The sequence below is a fragment of the Bombina bombina genome, chromosome 6 (genome assembly GCF_027579735.1).
Source record: "Bombina bombina isolate aBomBom1 chromosome 6, aBomBom1.pri, whole genome shotgun sequence".
Taxonomy (NCBI): Eukaryota; Metazoa; Chordata; class Amphibia; order Anura; family Bombinatoridae; genus Bombina; species Bombina bombina.
Window position 1 is genome coordinate 794,545,713 of NC_069504.1, and position 25,986 is coordinate 794,571,698.

The 25,986-nt window shown below is 38.2% G+C and overlaps 1 protein-coding gene across 1 annotated transcript in view; it reads left to right on the forward strand.

Annotated features, from left to right (window-relative positions):
- Positions 1-25,986, forward strand: part of KCTD9 (potassium channel tetramerization domain containing 9) — a 76,597-nt gene that overhangs the window by 43,819 nt on the left and 6,792 nt on the right. The window contains exons 6-9 of the mRNA XM_053718113.1: positions 8,545-8,673; positions 8,763-8,830; positions 13,357-13,452; positions 15,098-15,247. Of these exons, the coding sequence (XP_053574088.1) occupies positions 8,545-8,673; positions 8,763-8,830; positions 13,357-13,452; positions 15,098-15,247 (443 nt within the window). The remainder of the gene's footprint in view (positions 1-8,544; positions 8,674-8,762; positions 8,831-13,356; positions 13,453-15,097; positions 15,248-25,986) is intronic.

The window sequence follows — 25,986 nt, forward strand, 5'->3', positions numbered from 1 at the left end:
CAAATTCATAAGATTCCAGTCGGCCAATATCACAACTGTAGCATATATCAATCATCAAGGGGGAACAAAGAGTTCTCTAGCGATGATAGAGGTTTCCAAAATAAATAAATGGGCAGAGACTCACTCTTGCCATCTATCAATCTATCAGGTGTGGAGAACTGGGAAGCGGATTTTCTAAGTCGTCAGACTTTTCATCCGGGGGAGTGGTAACTCCACCCGGAGGTGTTTGCAAAATTGATTCATCAATGGGGCACACCGGAATTGGATCTGATGGCATCTCGTCAGAATGCCAAACTTCCTTGTTACGGGTTTAGACCAAGGGATCCTCAAGCAGTACTGATAGATGCTCTAGCAGTACCTTGGTCGTTCAACCTGGCTTATGTGTTTCCGCCTCTTCCTCTCCTTCCTCGTCTGATTGCAAGAATCAAACAGGAGAGGGCTTCGGTAATATTGATAGCACCTGCGTGGCCACGCAGGACTTGGTATGCAGACCTGGTGGAAATGTCATCTCTGCCACCGTGGAAACTACCACTGAGACAGGACCTGATTCAGGGTCCGTTCCAACATCCAAATCTAGTTTCTCTGCAGCTGACTGCCTGGAGATTGAACGCTTGATTCTATCTAAGCGGGGATTCTCTGAGTCGGTCATTGATACCTTGGTTCAGGTTCGGAAGCCTGTAACTAGGAAAATTTATCATAAGATATGGTGTAAATTTCTTTATTGGTGCGAATCCAAAGGCTACTCATGGAGTAAGATCAGGATTCCTAGGATTTTGTCTTTTCCTCAAGAAGGATTGGAGAAGGGGTTATCAGCTAGTTCCTTAAAGGGACAGATTTCTGCTTTGTCAATCTTACTACACAAGCGTCTGGCAGATGTCCCAGACGTTCAGTCGTTTTGTCAGGCTTTGGTTAGAATTAAGCCTGTATTTAAACCTGTTGCTCCGCCATGGAGTTTGAATTTAGTTCTTAATGTTCTTCAAGGGGTTCCGTTTGAATCCATGCATTCCATAGATATTAAACTTTTATCTTGGAAAGTTCTGTTTTTAGTTGCTATCTCTTCTGCTCGAAGAGTTTCAGAGCTATCTGCATTACAATGCGACTCGCCTTATCTTATATTCCATTCTGATAAGGTAGTTTTGCGTACTAACCCTGGATTCCTTCCTAAGGTTGTTTCAAATAAGAATATTAATCAGGAAATTGTTGTTCCTTCTCTTTGTCCTAACCCTTCTTCTAAGAAGGAGCGTCTGTTACATAACTTGGACGTGGTTTGTGCCTTGAAGTTTTACTTGCAAGCAACCAAGGATTTCCGTCAAACATCTTCTCTGTTGTTTATTCTGGAAAGCATAGAGGTCAAAAAGCTACGGCTACCTCTCTTTCTTTTTGGCTGAAAAGCATCATCCGTTTGGCATACGAGACTGCTGGACAGCAGCCTCCTGAAAGAATTACTGCTCATTCTACTAGAGCGGTGGCTTCCACATGGCCTTCATACCTTTTTCCAAATTTGATACTTTTGCTTCTTCTGAGGCTATTTTTGGGAGAAAAGTTCTTCAAGCAGTGGTGCCTTCAGTTTAGGTATCTGTCTTGTCCCTCCCGTTCATCCGTGTCCTGTAGCTTTGGTATTGTATCCAACAAGTAAAGGATGAATCCGTGGACTTGTCGTATCTTATAGAAGAAAAGGAAATTTATGCTTACCTGATAAATTGATTTCTTCTAAGATACGACAAGTCCACGGCCCGCCCTGTCAATTTAAGACAGATTATATTTTTTGTTTAAAACTTCAGTCACCTCTGCACCTTTTAGTTTCTCCTTTTTCTTCCTATACCTTCGGTCGAATGACTGGGGGATGGAGTTAAGGGAGGAGCTATATAGACAGCTCTGCTGTGGTGCTCTTTGCCACTTCCTGTTAGCAGGAGGATAATATCCCACAAGTAAAGAATGAATCCGTGGACTCGTCGTATCTTAGAAGAAATCAATTTATCAGGTAAGCATAAATTTCCTTTCTTTCATGTAATTAGCAAGAGTCCATGAGCTAGTGACGTATGGGATATACATTCCTACCAGGAGGGGCAAAGTTTCCCAAACCTCAAAATGCCTACAAATACACCCCTCACCACACCCACAAATCAGTTTTACAAACTTTGCCTCCTATGGAGGTGGTGAAGTAAGTTTGTGCTAGATTCTACGTTGATATGCGCTCCGCAGCAGGTTGGAGCCCGGTTTTCCTCTCAGCGTGCAGTGAATGTCAGAGGGATGTGAAGAGAGTATTGCCTATTTGAATTCAATGATCTCCTTCTACGGGGTCTATTTCATAGGTTCTCTGTTATCGGTTGTAGAGATTCATCTCTTACCTCCCTTTTCAGATCGACGATATACTCTTATATATATATATACCATTACCTCTGCTGATTTTCGTTTCAGTACTGGTTTGGCTTTCTACAACATGTAGATGAGTGTCCTGGGGTAAGTAAGTCTTATTTTCTGTGACACTCTAAAGCTATGGTTGGGCACTTTTTTATAAAGTTCTAAATATATGTATTCAAACATTTATTTGCCTTGACTCAGGATGTTCAACATTCCTTATTTTCAGACAGTCAGTTTCATATTTGGGATAATGCATTTGAATAAAACAATTTTTTTCTTACCTTAAAATTTGACTTTTCCCTGTGGGCTGTTAGGCTCGCGGGGCTGAAAATGCTTCATTTTATTGCGTCATTCTTGGCGCTGACTTTTTTGGCGCAAAATTTTTTTTCTGTTTCCGGCGTCATACGTGTCGCCGGAAGTTGCGTCATTTTTGAGGTTCTTTTGCGCCAAAAATGTCGGCGTTCCGGATGTGGCGTCATTTTTGGCGCCAAAAGCATTTAGGCGCCAAATAATGTGGGCCTCTTATTTGGCGCTAAAAAATATGGGCGTCACTTTTGTCTCCACATTATTTAAGTCTCATTATTTATTGCTTCTGGTTGCTAGAAGCTTGTTCACTGGCATTTTTTCCCATTCCTGAAACTGTCATTTAAGGAATTTGATCAATTTTGCTTTATATGTTGTTTTTTCTATTACATATTGCAAGTTGTCCCACGTTGAAGCTGAGTCAGAAGATACTTCTGGAAAATCGCTGCCTGGTGCTGGAGCTACCAAAGCTAAGTGTATCTGCTGTAAACTTTTGGTAGCTGTTCCTCCAGCTGTTGTTTGTATTGAATGTCATGACAAACTTGTTAATGCAGATAATATTTCCTTTAGTAAAGTTACATTACCTGTTGCTGTTCCATCAACATCTAATACTCATAGTGTACCTGATAACATACGAGATTTTGTTTCTTAATCCATTAAGAAGGCTATATCTGTTATTCCTCCTTCTAGTAAACGTAAAAAGTATTTTAAAACTTCCCATTTTTCAGATGAATTTTTAAATGAACATCATCTTTCTGATTCTGATAATGGTTCTTCTGGTTCAGAGGATTCTATCTCAGAGGTTGATGCTGATAAATCTTCATATTTATTTAAAATGGAATTTATTCGTTCTTTACTTAAAGAAGTCCTAATTGCATTAGAAATTGAGGATTCTGGTCCTCTTGATACTAAATCTAAACGTTTAGATAAGGTTTTTAAATCTCCTGTAGTTATTCCAGAAGTTTTTCCTGTTCCTGGTGCTATTTCTGAAGTAATTTCCAGGGAATGGAATAATTTGGGTAATTCATTTACTCCTTCTAAACGTTTAAGCAATTATATCCTGTGCCATCTGACAGATTAGAATTTTGGGACAAAATCCCTAAGGTTGATGGGGCTGTCTCTACTCTTGCTAAGCGTACTACCATTCCTAGGGCAGATGGTACTTCTTTTAAGGATCCTTTAGATAGGAAAATTGAATCCTTTCTAAGAAAAGCTTACTTGTGTTCAGGTAATCTTCTTAGACCTGCTATATCTTTGGCGGATGTTGCTGCAGCTTCAACTTTTTGGTTGGAAGCTTTAGCGCAACAAGTAACAGATCATAATTCTCATAGCATTATTATTCTTCTTCAACATGCTAATAATTTTATTTGTGATGCCATCTTTGATATCATTAGAGTTGATGTCGGGTATATGTCTCTAGCTATTTTAGCTAGAAGAGCTTTATGGCTTAAAACTTGGAATGCTGATATGTCTTCTAAGTCTACTCTGCTTTCCCTTTCTTTCCAGGGTAATAAATTATTTGGTTCTCAGTTGGATTCTATTATCTCAACTGTTACTGGAGGGAAAGGAACTTTTTTACCACAGGATAAAAAATCTAAAGGTAAATTTAGGTCTAATAATCGTTTTCGTTCCTTTCGTCACAACAAGGAACAAAAGCCTGATCCTTCATCCTCAGGAGCGGTATCAGTTTGGAAACCATCTCCAGTCTGGAATAAATCCAAGCCTTTTAGAAAATCAAAGCCAGCTCCTAAGTCCACATGAAGGTGCGGCCCTCATTCCAGCTCAGCTGGTAGGGGGCAGATTACGTTTTTTCAAAGGAATTTGGATCAATTCCGTTCACAATCTTTGGATTCAGAACATTGTTTCAGAAGGGTACAGAATTGGCTTCAAGATAAGGCCTCCTGCAAAGAGATTTTTTCTTTCCCGTGTCCCAGTAAATCCGGCGAAGGCTCAAGCATTTCTGAAATGTGTTTCAGATCTAGAGTTGGCTGGAGTAATTATGCCAGTTCCAATTCTGGAACAGGGGCTGGGGTTTTATTCAAATCTCTTCATTGTACCAAAGAAGGAGAATTCTTTCAGACCAGTTCTGGATCTAAAAATATTGAATCGTTATGTAAGGATACCAACATTCAAAATGGTAACTGTAAGGACTATCCTGCCTTTTGTTCAGCAAGGGCATTATATGTCTACAATAGATTTACAGGATGCATATCTGCATATTCCGATTCATCCAGATCACTATCAGTTTCTGAGATTCTCGTTCCTAGACAAGCATTACCAGTTTGTGGCTCTGCCGTTTGGCTTAGCAACAGCTCCAAGAATTTTTACAAAGGTTCTCTGTGCCCTTCTGTCTGTAATCAGAGAACAGGGTATTGTGGTATTTCCTTATTTGGACGATATCTTGGTACTTGCTCAGTCTTCACTTTTAGCAGAATCTCATACGAATCGACTTGTGTTGTTTCTTCAAGATCATGGTTGGAGGATCAATTTACTAAAAAGTTAATTGATTCCTCAGACAAGGGTAACCTTTTTGGGTTTCCAGATAGATTCAGTGTCCATGACTCTATCTTTGACAGACAAGAGACGTCTAAAATTGATATCAGCTTGTCGAAACCTTCAGTCACAATCATTCCCTTCGGTAGCCTTATGCATGGAAATTCTAGGTCTTATGACTGCTGCATCGGACGCGATCCCCTTTGCTCGTTTTCACATGCGACCTCTTCAGCTCTGTATGCTGAACCAGTGGTGCAGGGATTACACAAAGATATCTCAATTAATATCTTTAAAACCGATTGTACGACACTCTCTGACGTGGTGGACAGATCACCATCGTTTAGTTCAGGGGGCTTCTTTTGTTCTTCCGACCTGGACTGTAATCTCAACAGATGCAAGTCTCACAGGTTAGGGAGCTGTGTGGGGGTCTCTGACGGCACAAGGGGTTTGGGAATCTCAGGAGGTGAGATTACCGATCAATATTTTGGAACTCCGTGCAATTTTCAGAGCTCTTCAGTCTTGGCCTCTTCTAAAGAGAGAATCGTTCATTTGTTTTCAGACAGACAATGTCACAACTGTGGCATACATCAATCATCAAGGAGGGACTCACAGTCCTCTGGCTATGAAAGAAGTATCTCGAATTCTGGTTTGGGCGGAATCCAGCTCCTGTCTAGTTTCTGCGGTTCATATCCCAGGTATAGACAATTGGGAAGCGGATTATCTCAGTCGCCAAACGTTGCATCCGGGCGAATGGTCTCTTCACCCAGAGGTATTTCTTCAGATTGTTCAAATGTGGGGACTTCCAGAAATAGATCTGATGGCCTCTCATCTAAACAAGAAACTTCCCAGGTATCTGTCCAGATCCAGGGATCCTCAAGCGGAAGCAGTGGATGCATTGTCACTTCCTTGGAAGTATCATCCTGCTTATATCTTTCCGCCTCTAGTTCTTCTTCCAAGAGTGATCTCCAAGATTCTGAAGGAATGCTCGTTTGTTCTGCTGGTAGCTCCAGCATGGCTTCACAGGTTTTGGTATGCGGATCTTGTCCGGATGGCCTCTTGCCAACCGTGGACTCTTCCGTTAAGACCAGACCTTCTGTCGCAAGGTCCTTTTTTTCCATCAGGATCTCAAATCCTTAAATTTAAAGGTATGGAGATTGAACGCTTGATTCTTGGTCAAAGAGGTTTCTCTGACTCTGTGATTAATACTATGTTACAGGCTCGTAAATCTGTATCTAGGGAGATATATTATAGAGTCTGGAAGACTTATATTTCTTGGTGTCTTTCTCATCATTTTTCCTGGCATTCTTTTAGAATTCCGAGAATTTTACAGTTTCTTCAGGATGGTTTGGAGAAAGGTTTGTCTGCAAGTTCCTTGAAGGACAAATCTCTGCTCTTTCTGTTCTTTTTCACAGAAAGATTGCTAATCTTCCTGATATTCATTGTTTTGTACAAGCTTTGGTTCGTATAAAACCTGTCATTAAGTCAATTAAGTCAATTTCTCCTCCTTGGAGTTTGAATTTGGTTCTGGGGGCTCTTCAAGCTCCTCCGTTTGAACCTATGCATTCGTTGGACATTAAATTACTTTCTTGGAAAGTTTTGTTCCTTTTGGCCATCTCTTCTGCCAGAAGAGTTTCTGAATTATCTGCTCTGTCTCCTTTTCTGATTTTTCACCAGGATAAGGCGGTGTTGCGAACTTCTTTTGAATTTTTACCTAAGGTTGTGAATTCCAACAACATTAGTAGAGAAATTGTGGTTCCTTCATTATGTCCTAATCCTAAGAATTCTAAGGAGAAATCATTGCATTCTTTGGATGTAGTTAGAGCTTTGAAATATTATGTTGAAGCTACTAAGAATTTCCGAAAGACTTCTAGTCTATTTGTTATCTTTTCCGGTTCTAGGAAAGGTCAGAAGGCCTCTGCCATTTCTTTGGCATCTCGGTTGAAATCTTTAATTCATCATGCTTATGTCGAGTCGGGTAAAACTCCGCCTCAAAGGATTACAGCTCATTCTACTAGGTCAGTTTCTACTTCCTGGGCGTTTAGGAATGAAGCTTCGGTTGATCAGATTTGCAAAGCAGCAACTTGGTCTTCTTTGCATACTTTTACTAAATTCTACCATTTTGATGTGTTTTCTTCTTCTGAAGCTGTTTTTGGTAGAAAAGTACTTCAGGCAGCTGTTTCAGTTTGAATCTTCAGCTTATAATTTCAGTTTTTTTCATTATAAAATTTAAACTTTATTTTGGGTGTGGATTATTTTTCAGCGGAATTGGCTGTCTTTATTTTTATCCCTCCCTCTCTAGTGACTCTTGCGTGGAAAGATCCACATCTTGGGTAGTCATTATCCCATACGTCACTAGCTCATGGACTCTTGCTAATTACATGAAAGAAAACATAATTTATGTAAGAACTTACCTGATAAATTAATTTCTTTCATATTAGCAAGAGTCCATGAGGCCCACCCTTTTTGTGGTGGTTATGATTTTTTTGTATAAAGCACAATTATTCCAATTCCTTATTTTTTATGCTTTCGCACTTTTTTCTTATAACCCCACTTCTTGGCTATTCGTTAAACTGATTTGTGGGTGTGGTGAGGGGTGTATTTGTAGGCATTTTGAGGTTTGGGAAACTTTGCCCCTCCTGGTAGGAATGTATATCCCATACGTCACTAGCTCATGGACTCTTGCTAATATGAAAGAAATGAATTTATCAGGTAAGTTCTTACATAAATTATGTTTTTTGGCATTTTAAATAGTTTATTTAGACTGTGGTATATCCACCCATCCTGAAAGTTGTTGGCCTTAAGGCCAAGCTGTGTAAACACAGCCAGTAGAAGAAATTACACTCCCAGTGGCCTATAGAAGAGATAAGGTAATACAATGTTAATTTTTCCATTGTTCTCTGCAAGTATTAGTGATTGGTTTATGGACAGATATAAGATAAAGAAGCAAGTATATGTACATAATGAGATAAAGTAATGAGATCTGTTTTTTTTCTCCATATTTTATAAAAAATGTTTATAGTAAATTATAAGATATGATGAAAATAATGGTATCTTTAGAAAGTCCATTTAATGGCGAGAAAACGGTATATAATATGTGTGGGTACAGTAAATGAGTAAGAGGAAAATTAACACAAACACTGCAGAAATGTAAAAATAGCCCTGTTCCCAAAGGTCAACAAATAGAAAAGTGGTCTGGTAACTAAGGGGTTAAATAAAAAAAAATCTGATTTTAAATTAAAAAAACTTCTCTTTTTTTTTTCTTTTTTTTTTTTTAATCATTAATTTTGAACCCACCTGTTAATAACTTATTTGCCAATTTTATATTTTGGCTGTTTTATATCAGTATAAATATAAAAAAATGTTATATCTGAACCACGTCTTTTTCAGATGCCTGGGGAAATAAAAAGGATCTCAGGGGAGCTTTCCTGATTGACCGCAGTCCAGAATACTTTGAACCAATCTTAAACTACCTCCGTCATGGACAGCTTATTGTCAATGATGGAGTGAACCTATTGGGTAAGTAAGAGGGGCCAACATTAAATTTTTTTATTTTTTTTTGGGGTGGGGGGAGAAAAATAGGCGTCACGTATGGATTTGTCTTACAGGTGTCTTAGAAGAAGCAAAGTTCTTTGGTATAGATTCTTTGATTGAACATCTGGAGCTGGCAATAAAAGTAAGACTGATTTGGATTTATTTTGTTACATACTTAAAGGGACACTGAACTCAATTTTTTTTTCTATCGTGATTCAGATAGAGTATGCAATTTTAAGCAACTTTCTAATTTACTCCTATTATCAAATTCTTTTCATTCTCTTGGTATCTTTATTTGAAATGCAAGAATGTAAGTTTAGATGCCGGCCCATTTTTGGTGAACACACTGGCCTCTATTTATCAAGCTGTCTACTTACCTGCATTCGACGGCCCCAATACGCTCACCTAAATTTGCCTAACATCGCTGCCGCGGACCTTCATACGCTCTCCAAAATTATCAAAAAAGCTGTCAAAAAGCCGCGCACCAATGAGCAACGGACTGTTGATAACTAAGTCATCGATCTCGCTGCTCTTCGGCTTTTTCCCAGCTTTATTGATACCCTGTCACTAAACACCCACACTATACTAAACTGTTTTACCCCCTAAACCGCCGCCCCCGGAGCCCTCCGCAACTAAATAAAGTTATTAACCCCTAAACCGCCGCTCCCGGACCCTGCCGCACCTACATAAAGTTATTAACCCCTAAACCGCCGCTCCCGGAGCCCACCGTCACCTACATTATACATATTAACCCCTAATCTGCCGCCCCCATATACCGCCGCCACCTACATAAAGTTATTAACCCCTATCCTGCCACTCCCGGACCCGCCGCAAATAAATAAAATGTTTAACCCCTAAACCGCCGCTCCCAGAGCCCACGCCACCTACATTACATTTATAAACCCCTAATCTGCCCCCCCCCACACCACCGCCACCTACATTAAACTTATTAACCCCTATCCTGCCCCCCCCTACACCACCGCCACTATATTAAACTTATTAACCCCTAAACCTAAGTCTAACCCTAACACCCCCCTAAATTAAATATAATTTAAATACATCTAAATAAAATTAATATTAACTAAATTATTCCTATTTAAAACTAAATACCTATAAAATAAACAATAAGCTAGCTAATAGTTACATTGTAGCTAGTTTAGGATTTATTTTTATTTTACAGGCAAGTTTGTATTTATTTTAACTAGGTAGAATAGTTGTAAAATAAAAAATCCCCCCAAAATAATAAAATTCCCTACCCTATACTAAATATACTAAATTACAAATAGCCCTTAAAAGGGCCTTTTGCGGGTCATTGCCCCAAAGTAATCAGCTCTTTTCCTGTAAAAAAAGAAATACAAACCCCCCCCCCCCCCAAATTAAAACCCACCCAAACCCCCCTTAAAAAAACTAACACTAACCCCCTGAAGATCACCCTACCTTGAGCCGTCTTCACCCAACTGGGCCAAAGTCTTCATCCAATCCGGCCAGAAGAGGTACTCCAGAAGCAAGTTTAATCTGATTGGCTGATCTAATCAGCCAATAGGATTGACCTCGCATTCTATTGGCTGTTCCGATCTTGTAAAATAAAAATAAATCCTAAAATAGCTACAATGTAATTATTAGTTATATTGTAGCTATCGTAGGGTTTATTTTATAGGTAAGTATTTAGTTTTAAATAGGAATAATTTAGTTAATAATAGTAATATTTATTTAGATGCATTTAAATTATATTTGTTAGGGGGATGTTAGGATTAGGGTTAGACTTAGGTTTAGGGGTTAATAAGTTTAATATAGTGGCGCGGTGTAGGGGGGGCAGGATAGGGGTTAATAAGTTTAATGTAGGTGGCGGCAGTGTAGGGGGGGCAGATTAGGGGTTAAACATTTTATTTAGTTGCGGCGGGGTCCGGTAGCGGCGGTTTAGGGGTTAAACATTTTATTAGAGTGGCGGCGGGGTCCGGGAGTGGTGGTTTAGGGGTTAAACATTTTATTAGAGCGGCAGTGGGGTCCGGAAGCGGCGGTTTAGGGGTTAATAAGTATTATATAGGTGGCGGCGGTGTAGGGGGGGCAGATTAGGGGTGTTTAGACTCGGGGGTACATGTTAGGGTGTTAGGTGCAGACATTTCCCATAGGAATCAATGGGATATCGGGCAGCAGCAAACATGAGCTTTCGCTGCTGTCAGACTCCCATTGATTCCTATGGCATCCGCCACCTCCAGGGCGGCGGATTGAAAACCAGGTACGCTGGGCCGGAATAATGGCGAACGTACCTGGTTGTTCTTTGATAACTTCCAAAAGTAGTCAGATTGTGCCGAACTTCCGTTCGGATCATATGTAGTGACGTAAGCATCGATCTGTGTCGGACTGAGTCCGGCAGATCGTATGTTACGTCACTAAATTCTACTTTTGCCGGTCTGTAGGGCTTGATAACTATGGCGAATCAGCCTCACCACAAATACGCTGCGGAATTCCAGCGTATTTGCGGTTGACGGCTTGATAAATAGAGGCCACTGTGTTGTTCTTGCTGATTGGTGGGTAAATGCACCTACCAATAAACAAGTGCTTTCCATGGTTCTGAACCAAAAAAATAGCTTAGATGCCTTCTTTTTCAAATAAAGAAAGCAAGAGAACGAAGAAAAATTGATAATAGGAGTAAATTAGAAAGTTGTTTAAAATTGCATGCTCTATCTGAATCATTAAAGAAAAAAATTGCGTTCAGTGTCCCTTTAACCTTTTTAAGAATATGTGCCCACATTGACTTTAATGTACATACATGGTATATTTTCTTTGTTATAAAGGGATATTAAATGCTTTAATATTATACATTCTATTATATATAAAAATGAAGGCACATTTGCTGATATAAAAAAATGTGTATGTGCAGGAGAAAAAAAATAAGCACTACACTTACTGATGTGCAGCAGAGGGTGTAGACATTTATGTGTAAAAATAAATAAGTAAATTATCTTACTGGGCCTGGAGTGCCATTAAAAATGAATATTAGGTTGGTAATCCCTGTAACATATTGGTGGTTTTTCCACCTTCTCTGACAACAAAACAACTTGGGTGCTGGATCTAAGATGCCAGTAAGGTAAACGTTAGCATCCATTTTCTATGGTAGGGTAGATCACCCACACACAACACTAAATAGTGATCAGGAGCCTGGTCTATATCTGCAGTCATGTGACTCGTAGTGATACATTTGTCAAAAAGCACATTAAATCACATATAGATTTGTATAAAATATACTCTTCAAGATATGGAGCACATGAAGAGAAAGACTTCAGTCCCTAGCAAAGAAGTTGTGGGGTACAAATGATGTGATTTATCAAATATGAATTGACAATTCTAGGAACCTGTATGAGATAACATGAAAGTTTAAATGATGCCTTGATAAAGGGATAATGTAGGTTTAACAAACCTTTAATTGAAAGATATCTAAGAATTAAAAATTAGTAAACGTAGTCCAAGATTTAATAACTCAAACACTATCAGTTTATAGTTACCATTGTGTTTGCAGAGCTAGAGAAACCCAGGAGATACTGGCTCCTAGAATTATACCCCTGGGTAAAAAGTCATTCTACATATATCTATATACAAATACAACTGTCTGGCTCCTACATTTTAAACAGAATTGTCGACCCCTGTGCTGGGCTTTATAACAGTCACGTACAGTACATCAGTGATCCTGAATTAGCGTGGCAGTGGTCAGTGTACAGTATTGCCCTCATCAAGGTATAGCCTACTAGTCTATATCATTCTATATCATAGTGATGAATGTAATTATATGACATCAAGAGGCAACATATAACTTTGATTAATAATAGAGCCTAACTAGAGATTTATGTCAGATATGTACAACGTGTAAATGAAATAATTAGCATGCATATTACAAACATATAACTAATGTCTGCAACTCAAATAAAATAATCATGAACTAGATATAATAACTCAGCTAGACATGTGTAAAACTATATACAAGGCTATATAATATGGCCACATCTGAGGTAGGAAGATGTCTGTATGGCAGTATATGATTCCATATTCATGCATGAATACTCTTTTCTACCTATTAATGAAATACTTGGACCAAAAGTAATAATTATTGTATGTGTGGAAAGTGGCCAAGGAGTATGTAGGTTATTAATAACAAAGCATACTTCAATTCTACACAGCATGTATGGCAGTAATGGCTAACCTTTGCACCCTTGATATTTCAGAACTACATTTCCCATAATGCTCAGCTACATTTCAAAACGCCTAAGCATCATAGGAAATGTAATATCAAAATACCTTGGGTGCCCAGGTTAGCCAAAACTGATGTATGGGGTGATAACAGAGGTGTTAGTGAGTAAAGGGAGTGTTTCTCCACATTTATTTTTATTATCAGAATTTAAACAGGCTTATAATGGCAATTATTGATTTAATAATTATTAAAAATTGTTGAACTTTTGACATTGGAAAGACTTTCCTGGTTCTTTGCTATTTAGACATACTGAGCAAAATTTCTTAAGGACTTTACTGTAATAGGATTTCCAGCAGGGGCTTAACTCATAGCTACTGCAATTTAACTTATTACAAGTGAATCTGAGCACTTCGTATTCACAGTGTATAATTTAGAGAGAAAATATAAGCACATCCATGTAACCATTTTTTCTTTGCACCTACTAGAATTCCCAGCCACCAGATGATCACTCCCCCATTTCTCGGAAGGAGTTTGTGCGCTTCCTACTTGCCACACCAACCAAATCTGAACTTCGTTGCCAGGTTAGTGAGATGGGGACTAATTTTAACTTCCAGTGGCTAATCATTAGTAGTTGATGCATTTTTGACAAAAGTAAGTTATTAAAGGGACAGGAAACCCACATTTTTTTCTTTCATGATTTAGAAAGAGCATGCAATTTTAAACAGCTTTTTAATTTACTTCTATTAGTTAATATGCTTTATTCTCTTGATATCCTTTGCTGAAAAGCATATCTAGATAGGCTCAGTAGCTGCTGATTGGTGGCTGCTCATAGATGCCTAGTGTGATTAGATCCCCTATGTCCATTGCTATTTCTTCAACAAAGGATATCTAAAGAATGAAGCAAATTAAATAATAGAAGTAAATTAGAACTTTTAAAATTGTATTGTCTTTCTGAATAATAAAATAAATTTCTGGGGGTTTAATGTTCCTTTAAGGGTGGAACTTAACCTGTGTGAGAGAAAATACTGTTAATTGGTCACTGAATTTGTCCCTTTACTCATAAAGTGGACGACAGACAGTAATTAAAGTTTTCTTCTGCTTTGGTACATCTGTAGAAGAGAAATAGAGGCTATATCAAATGTGCAAATCTAAGGTAGCTGTGGGACATACAAAAAAATTACACCTCTTCTAGATCTTGCACTATGTACATAAATATTAAAGGGACATGTACCCCCAAAATTTTCTTTCATGATTCAGATAGAGAATGCAATTGTAAACAACATTCTAATTTGCTTTGTTCTCTTGGTATCCTTTGTTAAAAAGCTAGCTCCCAGTAATGCTGAGCTGCTCATTCAACATCCTCCATAGCTGGGGTAATCCCCTATAGTTGGGTGTTATGCCTAATATCAAAAGATAGTAAGACACAGCTGCTATGTTGTATGGATACTATTATATATCAACTTTATTAAAGCTACTTAGTAAGCACATCATATCTTTCTCTGTAAAAACAACTAGACAGAATACAATTCTATACAAGGTGGATGTTAACTTATGTAACATATGTGCAGGTATCCAAGCGCGAGTTAATCCTTATCTGATCTTTATCTGAGGAACATAAATAATATTTCTTTCAATCTAAATCATGAAAGAAAAAATGTGGGTTTCATGTCCCTTTAAAGGGACATGAAAGCAAATTTTTTTCTTTCATAATTCAGACAGAGAATACAATTTTCTATTATCTAATTATTATCTAATTTGTTTCAATCTCTTAGTATTTCTAACTGAACACACGGGTGAGCCAATGAAAATCGGTGTATGTATGTATATATGTGTGTATCTATATATATATATCTCTCTCTCTCTCTCTCTCTCTCTCTCTCTCTCTCTCTCTCTCTCTCTCTCTCTCTCTCTCTCTTTCTTTGCTGCTTCTGAGCTTACCTAGATAAACCTTTCAGTAAAGGATACCAAGAGAAGGAAGCAAATTAAATAATAGAACTAAATTGCAAAGTTGTTTAAAATTGTATTCTCTATCTGAATCATAAAATACATTTTTTTGGGGGTTTCATGTCCCTTTAAATAAACTTTTTATAGCTTGTATGTTATTTTGTTTTAACTGTATTTTAGTTATGTGACATAATCTGTCTCCTACAACGGAGTGACAAATAAAGCCATGTGCTGTGCAAATTTAGGGTGGCTGTCTAAATATTTTAACCACTTCCTTTTCAGGGTTTAAATTTTAGTGGTGCTGACCTCTCTCGCCTGGACCTACGATATATAAATTTCAAGATGGCTAATCTGAGTCGCTGCAATCTAACTCATGCTAACCTTTGTGGAGCCAGCCTGGAGCGTGCAGACCTGTCTGGATCTGCCCTAGATGTAAGGACAACCTTTTACATGTTTTATCTAATGCTTTAGACTCGAGGTGGGGTTAAAAGTAAGGATGTTTATATGTGTGCAGTTGTGATTAAAGGGACAATGTAGCTTAAAATATTATCCCCTCTTAATGTGTTCTCATTGATCTATTTTAGCTGCTGGAGTGTGTTAAAAAGAAAAAAAGCTCCCTTAACTTTTTTGTTATTTGGAATAGCTGTTGGAACAGGCCTCTATACTGAAACACTGCATTATTGGTTTAGAAAAGCTATGTAAACAAGATGAAGCAGCATAGTGCCATCTCAGTTTGGGGATGAGGTAGGTTTACAAATCTGAATCAAATCCCAACAGCAGCTTTGAACACAATGAACTCTTATCAGTTGCTTCCTTGAGTACATTGCCTCTTTAATGAGTGTATGGACATACTGGATTACATGTATGAGTCCTGAAGTCTTTGAACAGCATAGGAGAATGCTATACTTATACTGATATGAAAGTACAAAGCTAGGTACATATTAGATGTCTGATTTTATTCATTTAATTGTTCGAGACACTATTTACAGTTCTCTTTTTCTTGCTTAGATGAAATGAACAGCCACTGTAGGTGTGATAAATTGTATCTGTTGTATATACTGAACTGTTTGTAAATAGATCTGTTTATTTTGTATAACATGAAAGCGTTAATTATAGGATTAATGTGTATGGTGGAGGAGCCATCCAATCAGAAAGCAAGTGGTCCTTTTTTAAACCTTACATTTTATATATGGCTAAGAGTAAGGCATAAAGCTGAAACGCGTCAACCGTTCACACACTTGCAAAGAAAATTGTCATTTTAACTGAATGTTTGCTAAAAGCAGATAAATAAAAAGTTTTAGCCGTTTATCCTGTGCTCCGTAAATCTTTTTTTGTTTCAATGTATGGATATACTATCAAGGTAGTGGTATGTAAATTATGACTTGGATATAACCCAATATTTCAATGGCACATTAAATCTCAGTGAAATCTCCTAATTCTTGGAAAGGGCACTAATTAAATTAACCTTTTTACATGCAAAAATAAATATAAAAGGGCCACTAAAGTCAAAATTTAAAGTTTAATGATTCAGATAACACATACAATTTAAAGTGATTGTCAATTTTCCTGGATATTCCTCTAGGCAATCATTATATTAAGCAAACCGCCACACTATATTTTTGAAAAAATTACTAATATGTTGTTTATTTTTTAGTAGTCGAAATATCGACGTTTCACTGTACCTGCTCCTCACACAGTTTACTTCCTTATTTTTAGCCATATCACGTATACAGCGGTCCCACCCACTGTTTACGTCTCGTCAATGCGCGCTCCCGTTTTAATTTCCCATCGAGCATGCGTTGATAAGATTAATAATTATAAGTTATTTGCAGAATTAAAACAGTATCGGTTTGCTAAATAGACTGTCATAAGAGAATACGGAGCCCTTATACTGATGTACTTACCGAGCGGTACAGTAATTCAGAAATAACAGGGCTCCATAAATAAAACTATTGCACATGCGCGAAATGTGCACGAGCGTAATAGGAATTCTTCAGTGAACATGATTACAACGCAGGCGCAAAACGGAGTAGTTACGTCATCGTAATGGGGTGGGTCCCCCTGTGGTTAGAACCTTGATTGGTTTGTAATACGTCAATCAAAATGACAAGAAGTAGGCGCGCGTGCCGGGTGGAGGATCAAAATAACGGGAGACAACGAAAAAAAATAAAAAAACAAGGTATATTACAACAACATTTAAAATCGATGAATGAAACTACTATTTTTTTTAATAGACTTTAAGGGTAACGTTAGTCAGGATGCGCACTTTACATTCACTTTAAACACTTTCCAATATACTTCCATTATCTTTTTATATGCACACTTTCTGAGACTCCAGCTCCTACTGAGCATGTGCAAAGTATATACGTACAGTATATGTATTTTATGATTGGCTGATGGCTGTCACATGAGGCAAGGGGGAGAGAAAATTGGATTAACTTTGAATTAAATTTGCCAGAAACTATTCTACTGCTCATTTCCAATTCAAAGTGCTATTGCGTTGTCTTTTTATTGTGTATTTGTCAGTTATTCTATTCTTCTGTATTTAGCAGTCCTTTTAAGTTTTTTAATTGATATTGAAATATCAGGAGGTGCGTTTTGTGTACAACTGTCTGGGACAGATTGCTAGTCCCCCAACTCTGTTAGTTAGCAGAACACATCTGATTAGCAAATAACAAGACTGAAATGTTCACAACCACCATTAAGCAGCTAACTTCAAGCAGGGCATTGATGCAAATGATTAAACACATGGTTAAATGGGTATTAAAGGGGTAGAGCATGCAATTTTAAACAACTTTCCAATTTGCTTTGTTTGCTTGGTATACTTTGTTAAAAAGCATACCTAGGTAGACTCAAGAGCAGCAATGCACTACTGTGAGCTAGCTGCTGATTTGTGGCTGCACACATATGCCTTTTGTCATTGACTCACCAGAGGTGTTCATTTAACTCCTGATAGTGTATAGCTGCTCTTTAACAAAGGATGCCAAGAGAATGAGGTAAATTTGATACTAGAAGTAAATTGGAAAGTTGTTTCAAACTGTTTTGTCTGAATCATGAAATACAAACTTTGAGATTTGTATCCTTTTAATTTAAACACTAAATAAATCCTAGACAGAATGATGTAGCCAAAGCAAATATTAGCCTCAGAATAATATGCAAACACGTTCTTAAAATTATATTTAATTTGCATAAAATGTAGGATGTTTGTGTTGATATTTGGTGAAAGAGAAGTGTAGGGCCGGCGCTTATGTATAGGCAGCCGCCTTAGTGCATCCCCAGCTGCAACAGTGCTTAGATGATGTCTGATGATCTATATCATAGGACAGCCCGGCTATTGCTATAGCCTATAGGAATGTGGGCGTGTAGTGACAGTGGAGGCGGAGCTCACGAGAGGCAAATTGTGAGGGATGCCTGGTGTCACATGACTAAGACTTACACTGCACCACTCATCTCTATGAAAATGAGCCACGTGAGGTGAGTGATGATGCCCACAGCCACCCAGACAGAGATGGTCACGGCCAGACGAGTACTGAAGACAGAGTTAGGTAGGAAATTGGAATGGTGGCGCGGCGGGGGTCTGAGGTCTCTGAGGGCAGCTGGGCAGTGCAGAAAATATGCACGGTTGGTGCTCATGATGACACAACAGTCAGTTGTGTTGTGAAGTGGGTGGAGGTGACATCTTTGAGTCTATGACACACAGCCAGGGCGGGCTGGCCATGCAGGGCCAACTGTGGCAGTGTGATTGTGGCCTAGGTGCGTGCGGCACTCTGAGTGACTGGTGGGACCGTGGGGTGGTGAGATTGGGGAATGATTTGATGTCCCTTATGTTATTGAGATAAACTATACATATCTTATGCCTGAGATAATCATTCTTTGTTAGGGAATTGATTCTCATTCTGCTTGAGTTTTCTTCCTGGTTTTGTATGTCTTTAGTCTGTATCTTTTTGTTTTACTTTATTCTTTAGAATTATGCCATTTTAATCTATTTTAAATATGTCTGGTTGACTTCATTAGTAATTGTATTTAGAAGATGCACAGATTTATCTCACTATAACAGGCATGTTTCATCAATAATCACTACTAGAATCTCCCAGGTTGCCACATTATACATACAGCTCAATATATCTATGGAAAATCGTGCAAATTGTAAGGCATAAAAATATGTTCAGCAACAACAGGTAAGGATAGATGTTGACAAATGTAAATAAATTAATGTATAGAAAGGATGGATGTTTCAGAAAGGAAAAATCTGCACAAAGATTATTGACTAAAACTATAATGGATAACTTCTCAATAAGAGCAATAAATACAAAAAAAGGAGGGATAATAGATCACAATGCAGAGAAGAAAGATATGTCATACACACAGGGAAATACACGGAGAAATTAATTAACTATGTACAAATGTTTAAAGGGATATAAAACACCATTTTTCTTTCATGTAATTAGCAAGAGTCCATGAGCTAGTGACGTATGGGATATACATTCCTACCAGGAGGGGCAAAGTTTCCCAAACCTCAAAATTCCTACAAATACACCCCTCACCACACCCACAAATCAGTTTTACAAACTTTGCCTCCTATGGAGGTGGTAAAGTAAGTTTGTGCTAGATTCTACGTTGATATGCGCTCCGCAGCAGGTTGGAGCCCGGTTTTCCTCTCAGCGTGCAGTGAATGTCAGAGGGATGTGAGGAGAGTATTGCCTATTTGAATTCAATGATCTCCTTCTACGGGGTCTATTTCATAGGTTCTCTGTTATCGGTCGTAGAGATTCATCTCTTACCTCCCTTTTCAGATCGACGATATACTCTTTTATATATACCATTACCTCTGCTGATTTTCGTTTCAGTACTGGTTTGGCTTTCTACAACATGTAGATGAGTGTCCTGGGGTTAGTGACACTCTAAGCTATGGTTGGGCACTTTTTTATAAAGTTCTAAATATATGTATTCAAACATTTATTTGCCTTGACTCAGGATGTTCAACATTCCTTATTTTCAGACAGTCAGTTTCATATTTGGGATAATACATTTGAATAAAACAATTTTTTTCTTACCTTAAAATTTGACTTTCCCTGTGGGCTGTTAGGCTCGCGGGGGCTGAAAATGCTTCATTTTATTGCGTCATTCTTGGCGCAGACTTTTTTGGCGCAAATTTTTTTTTCTGTTTCCGGCGTCATACGTGTTGCCGGAAGTTGCGTCATTTTTTACGTTCTTTTGCGCCAAAAATGTCGGCGTTCCGGGTGTGGCGTCATTTTTGGCGCCAAAAGCATTTTGGCGCCAAATAATGTGGGCGTCTTATTTGGCGCTAAAAAAATATGGGCGTCACTTTTGTCTCCACATTATTTAAGTCTCATTTTTTATTGCTTCTGGTTGCTAGAAGCTTGTTCACTGGCATTTTTTCCCATTCCTGAAACTGTCATTTAAGGAATTTGATCAATTTTGCTTTATATGTTGTTTTTTCTATTACATATTGCAAGATGTCCCATGTTGAAGCTGAGTCAGAAGATACTTCTGGAAAATCGCTGCCTGGTGCTGGAGCTACCATAGCTAAGTGTATCTGCTGTAAACTTTTGGTAGCTGTTCCTCCAGCTGTTGTTTGTATTGAATGTCATGACAAACTTGTTAATGCAGATAATATTTCCTTTAGTAAAGTTACATTACCTGTTGCTGTTCCATCAACATCTAATACTCATAGTGTACCTGATAACATACGAGATTTTGTTTCTAAATCCATTAAGAAGGCTATATCTGTTATTCCTCCTTCTAGTAAACGTAAAAAGTCTTTTAAAACTTCTCATTTTTCAGATGAATTTTTAAATGAACATCATCATTCTGATTCTGATAATGGCTCTTCTGGTTCAGAGGATTCTGTCTCAGAGGTTGATGCTGATAAATCTTCATATTTATTTAAAATGGAATTTATTCGTTCTTTACTTAAAGAAGTCCTAATTGCATTAGAAATTGAGGATTCTGGTCCTCTTGATACTAAATCTAAACGTTTAGATAAGGTTTTTAAATCTCCTGTAGTTATTCCAGAAGTTTTTCCTGTTCCTGGTGCTATTTCTGAAGTAATTTCCAGTGAATGGAATAATTTGGGTAATTCATTTACTCCTTCTAAACGTTTTAAGCAATTATATCCTGTGCCATCTGACAGATTAGAATTTTGGGACAAAATCCCTAAGGTTGATGGGGCTGTCTCTACTCTTGCTAAGCGTACTACCATTCCTACGGCAGATGGTACTTCCTTTAAGGATCCTTTAGATAGGAAAATTGAATCATTTCTAAGAAAAGCTTACTTGTGTTCAGGTAATCTTCTTAGACCTGCTATATCTTTGGCGGATGTTGCTGCAGCTTCAACTTTTTGGTTGGAAGCTTTAGCGCAACAAGTAGCAGATCATAATTCTCATAGCATTATTATTCTTCTTCAACATGCTAATAATTATATTTGTGATGCCATCTTTGATATCATTAGAGTTGATGTCAGGTATATGTCTCTAGCTATTTTAGCTAGAAGAGCTTTATGGCTTAAAACTTGGAATGCTGATATCTCTTCTAAGTCTACTCTGCTTTCCCTTTCTTTCCAGGGTAATAAATTATTTGGTTCTCAGTTGGATTCTATTATCTCAACTGTTACTGGAGGGAAAGGAACTTTTTTACCACAGGATAAAAAATCTAAAGGTAAATTTAGGTCTAATAATCGTTTTCGTTCCTTTCGTCACAACAAGGAACAAAAGCCTGATCCTTCATCCTCAGGAGCGGTATCAGTTTGGAAACCATCTCCAGTCTGGAATAAATCCAAGCCTTTTAGAAAATCAAAGCCAGCTCCTAAGTCCACATGAAGGTGCGGCCCTCATTCCAGCTCAGCTGGTAGGGGGCAGATTAAGTTTTTTCAAAGGAATTTGGATCAATTCCGTTCACAATCTTTGGATTCAGAATATTGTTTGAGAAGGGTACAGGATTGGCTTCAAGATAAGGCCTCCTGCAAAGAGATTTTTTCTTTCCCGTGTCCCAGTAAATCCAGCGAAGGCTCAAGCATTTCTGAAATGTGTTTCAGATCTAGAGTTGGCTGGAGTAATTATGCCAGTTCCAGTTCTGGAACAGGGGATGGGGTTTTATTCAAATCTCTTCATTGTACCAAAGAAGGAGAATTCCTTCAGACCAGTTCTGGATCTAAAAATATTGAATCGTTATGTAAGGATACCAACATTCAAAATGGTAACTGTAAGGACTATCCTGCCTTTTGTTCAGCAAGGGCATTATATGTCTACAATAGATTTACAGGATGCATATCTGCATATTCCGATTCATCCAGATCACTATCAGTTTCTGAGATTCTCGTTCCTAGACAAGCATTACCAGTTTGTGGCTCTGCCATTTGGCCTAGCAACAGCTCCAAGAATTTTTAGAAAGGTTCTCGGTGCCCTTCTGTCTGTAATCAGAGAACAGGGTATTGTGGTATTTCCTTATTTGGACGATATCTTGGTACTTGCTCAGTCTTCACATTTAGCAGAATCTCATACGAATCGACTTGTGTTGTTTCTTCAAGATCATGGTTGAAGGATCAATTTACTAAAAAGTTAATTGATTCCTCAGACAAGGGTAACCTTTTTGGGTTTCCAGATAGATTCAGTGTCCATGACTCTATCTTTGACAGACAAGAGACGTCTAAAATTGATATCAGCTTGTCGAAACCTTCAGTCACAATCATTCCCTTCGGTAGCCTTATGCATGGAAATTCTAGGTCTTATGACTGCTGCATCGGACGCGATCCCCTTTGCTCGTTTTCACATGCGACCTCTTCAGCTCTGTATGCTGAACCAGTGGTGCAGGGATTACACAAAGATATCTCAATTAATATCTTTAAAACCGATTGTACGACACTCTCTGACGTGGTGGACAGATCACCATCGTTTAGTTCAGGGGGCTTCTTTTGTTCTTCCGACCTGGACTGAAATCTCAACAGATGCAAGTCTTACAGCTTGGGGAGCTGTGTGGGGGTCTCTGACGGCACAAGGGGTTTGGGAATCTCAGGAGGTGAGATTACCGATCAATATTTTGGAACTCCGTGCAATTTTCAGAGCTCTTCAGTCTTGGCCTCTTCTAAAGAGAGAATCGTTCATTTGTTTTCAGACAGACAATGTCACATCTGTGGCATACATCAATCATCAAGGAGGGACTCACAGCCCTCTGGCTATGAAAGAAGTATCTCGAATTCTGGTTTGGGCGGAATCCAGCTCCTGTCTAATTTCTGCGGTTCATATCCCAGGTATAGACAATTGGGAAGCGGATTATCTCAGTCGCCAAACGTTGCATCCGGGCGAATGATCTCTTCACCCAGAGGTATTTCTTCAGATTGTCCAAATGTGGGGACTTCCAGAAATAGATCTGATGGCCTCTCATCTAAACAAGAAACTTCCCAGGTATCTGTCCAGATCCAGGGATCCTCAAGCGGAAGCAGTGGATGCATTGTCACTTCCTTGGAAGTATCATCCTGCTTATATCTTTCCGCCTCTAGTTCTTCTTCCAAGAGTGATCTCCAAGATTCTGAAGGAATGCTCGTTTGTTCTGCTGGTAGCTCCAGCATGGCCTCACAGGTTTTGGTATGCGGATCTTGTCCGGATGGCCTCTTGCCAACCGTGGACTCTTCCGTTAAGACCAGACCTTCTGTCGCAAGATCCTTTTTTCCATCAGGATCTCAAATCCTTAAATTTAAAGGTATGGAGATTGAACGCTTGATTCTTAGTCAAAGAGGTTTCTCTGACTCTGTGATTAATACTATGTTACAGGCTCGTAAATCTGTATCTAGGGAGATATATTATAGAGTCTGGAAGACTTATATTTCTTGGTGTCTTTCTCATCATTTTTCCTGGCATTCTTTTAGAATTCCGAGAATTTTACAGTTTCTTCAGGATGGTTTGGATAAAGGTTTGTCTGCAAGTTCCTTGAAAGGACAAATCTCTGCTCTTTCTGTTCTTTTTCACAGAAAGATTGCTAATCTTCCTGATATTCATTGTTTTGTACAAGCTTTGGTTCGTATAAAACCTGTTAATAAGTCAATTTCTCCTCCTTGGAGTTTGAATTTGGTTCTTGGGGCTCTTCAAGCTCCTCCGTTTGAACCTATGCATTCATTGGACATTAAATTACTTTCTTGGAAAGTTTTGTTCCTTTTGGCCATCTCTTCTGCCAGAAGAGTTTCTGAATTATCTGCTCTTTCTTGTGAGTCTCCTTTTCTGATTTTTCACCAGGATAAGGCGGTGTTGCGAACTTCTTTTGAATTTTTACCTAAGGTTGTGAATTCCAACAACATTAGTAGAGAAATTGTGGTTCCTTCATTATGTCCTAATCCTAAGAATTCTAAGGAGAAATCATTGCATTCTTTGGATGTAGTTAGAGCTTTGAAATATTATGTTGAAGCTACTAAGAATTTCCGAAAGACTTCTAGTCTATTTGTTATCTTTTCCGGTTCTAGGAAAGGTCAGAAGGCCTCTGCCATTTCTTTGGCATCTTGGTTGAAATCTTTAATTCATCATGCTTATGTCGAGTCGGGTAAAACTCCGCCTCAAAGGATTACAGCTCATTCTACTAGGTCAGTTTCTACTTCCTGGGCATTTAGGAATGAAGCTTCGGTTGATCAGATTTGCAAAGCAGCAACTTGGTCTTCTTTGCATACTTTTACTAAATTCTACCATTTTGATGTGTTTTCTTCTTCTGAAGCTGTTTTTGGTAGAAAAGTACTTCAGGCAGCTGTTTCAGTTTGAATCTTCTGCTTATGTTTTCAGTTTTTTTCATTATAAAATTTAAACTTTGGGTGCGGATTATTTTTTCAGCGGAATTGGCTGTCTTTATTTTATCCCTCCCTCTCTAGTGACTCTTGCGTGGAAGATCCACATCTTGGGTAGTCATTATCCCATACGTCACTAGCTCATGGACTCTTGCTAATTACATGAAAGAAAACATAATTTATGTAAGAACTTACCTGATAAATTAATTTCTTTCATATTAGCAAGAGTCCATGAGGCCCACCCTTTTTTGTGGTGGTTATGATTTTTTTGTATAAAGCACAATTATTCCAATTCCTTATTTTTTATGCTTTCGCACTTTTTTCTTATCACCCCACTTCTTGGCTATTCGTTAAACTGATTTGTGGGTGTGGTGAGGGGTGTATTTGTAGGCATTTTGAGGTTTGGGAAACTTTGCCCCTCCTGGTAGGAATGTATATCCCATACGTCACTAGCTCATGGACTCTTGCTAATATGAAAGAAATTAATTTATCAGGTAAGTTCTTACATAAATTATGGTTTTTTTTCAGATGATTCAGACTTGATTTAGCCACCAATCAGCAAGCATTAGTCAGGTTCTGATCTGAACCAAAAATGACCTGGCTCCTAAGCTTACATTCTGGCTTTTCAAATAAAGATATCAAGAGAACGAAGAAAATTTGATAATAGGAGTACATGAGAAAGTTGCTTAAAATGTCATGCTCTATCTGAATCATTATAGAAAAAATATAGGTTTCATATCCCTTTAACTAGCAATGGGATTGTATGGGGGGGGGGCAGTAAAAATGTATCCTCGCCTCTGTGGCCAAAAATCCTAGCACCTGCCCTGAGTGTCTGTGTGTGTTGATTCTAAAGTCTTAGGAAAATATGTGAGGAGTAGAAAATAGTGGAAATCACTTGTAAATATTGAGGAAGATGAGGGGGATTTGTAAATCATTGGGAAGAAACATGAGAGAAAAATAGAGTGGAGGTAGAAAAGTTAATGGAGAAAAAAAATCTGGGTTTTAATGAGGGAAAAAAACAATATGCAATGCATTATAGACAAGAATGGGGAGAAATACATAAATAGGAAGGTGTTAAAGGGACATATATTACTCAAATATTTTCTGTCATGTATATGAAAGAGCAATAGTTTAACATGTTGAAATATTGTTTTTGTTTTTTTCATGAAAAAGTAAAAGGTCTTTAAATTTAAAGTAAAACTACCGCTCACTGGATGGCAGAGCAACTCCCACAGAAAAAAAAGTTGGTTTGATCAATATTGGAACATCAACTTTTGTTTAAAATAAAATGAGGCACCATAACAGATTTTAAAACGTATTTTAGACAAAACATTTGGGGGGTGCTTCAGATAGAGCATACAATATAAAATAAAATTTTTGGGTTTCATGT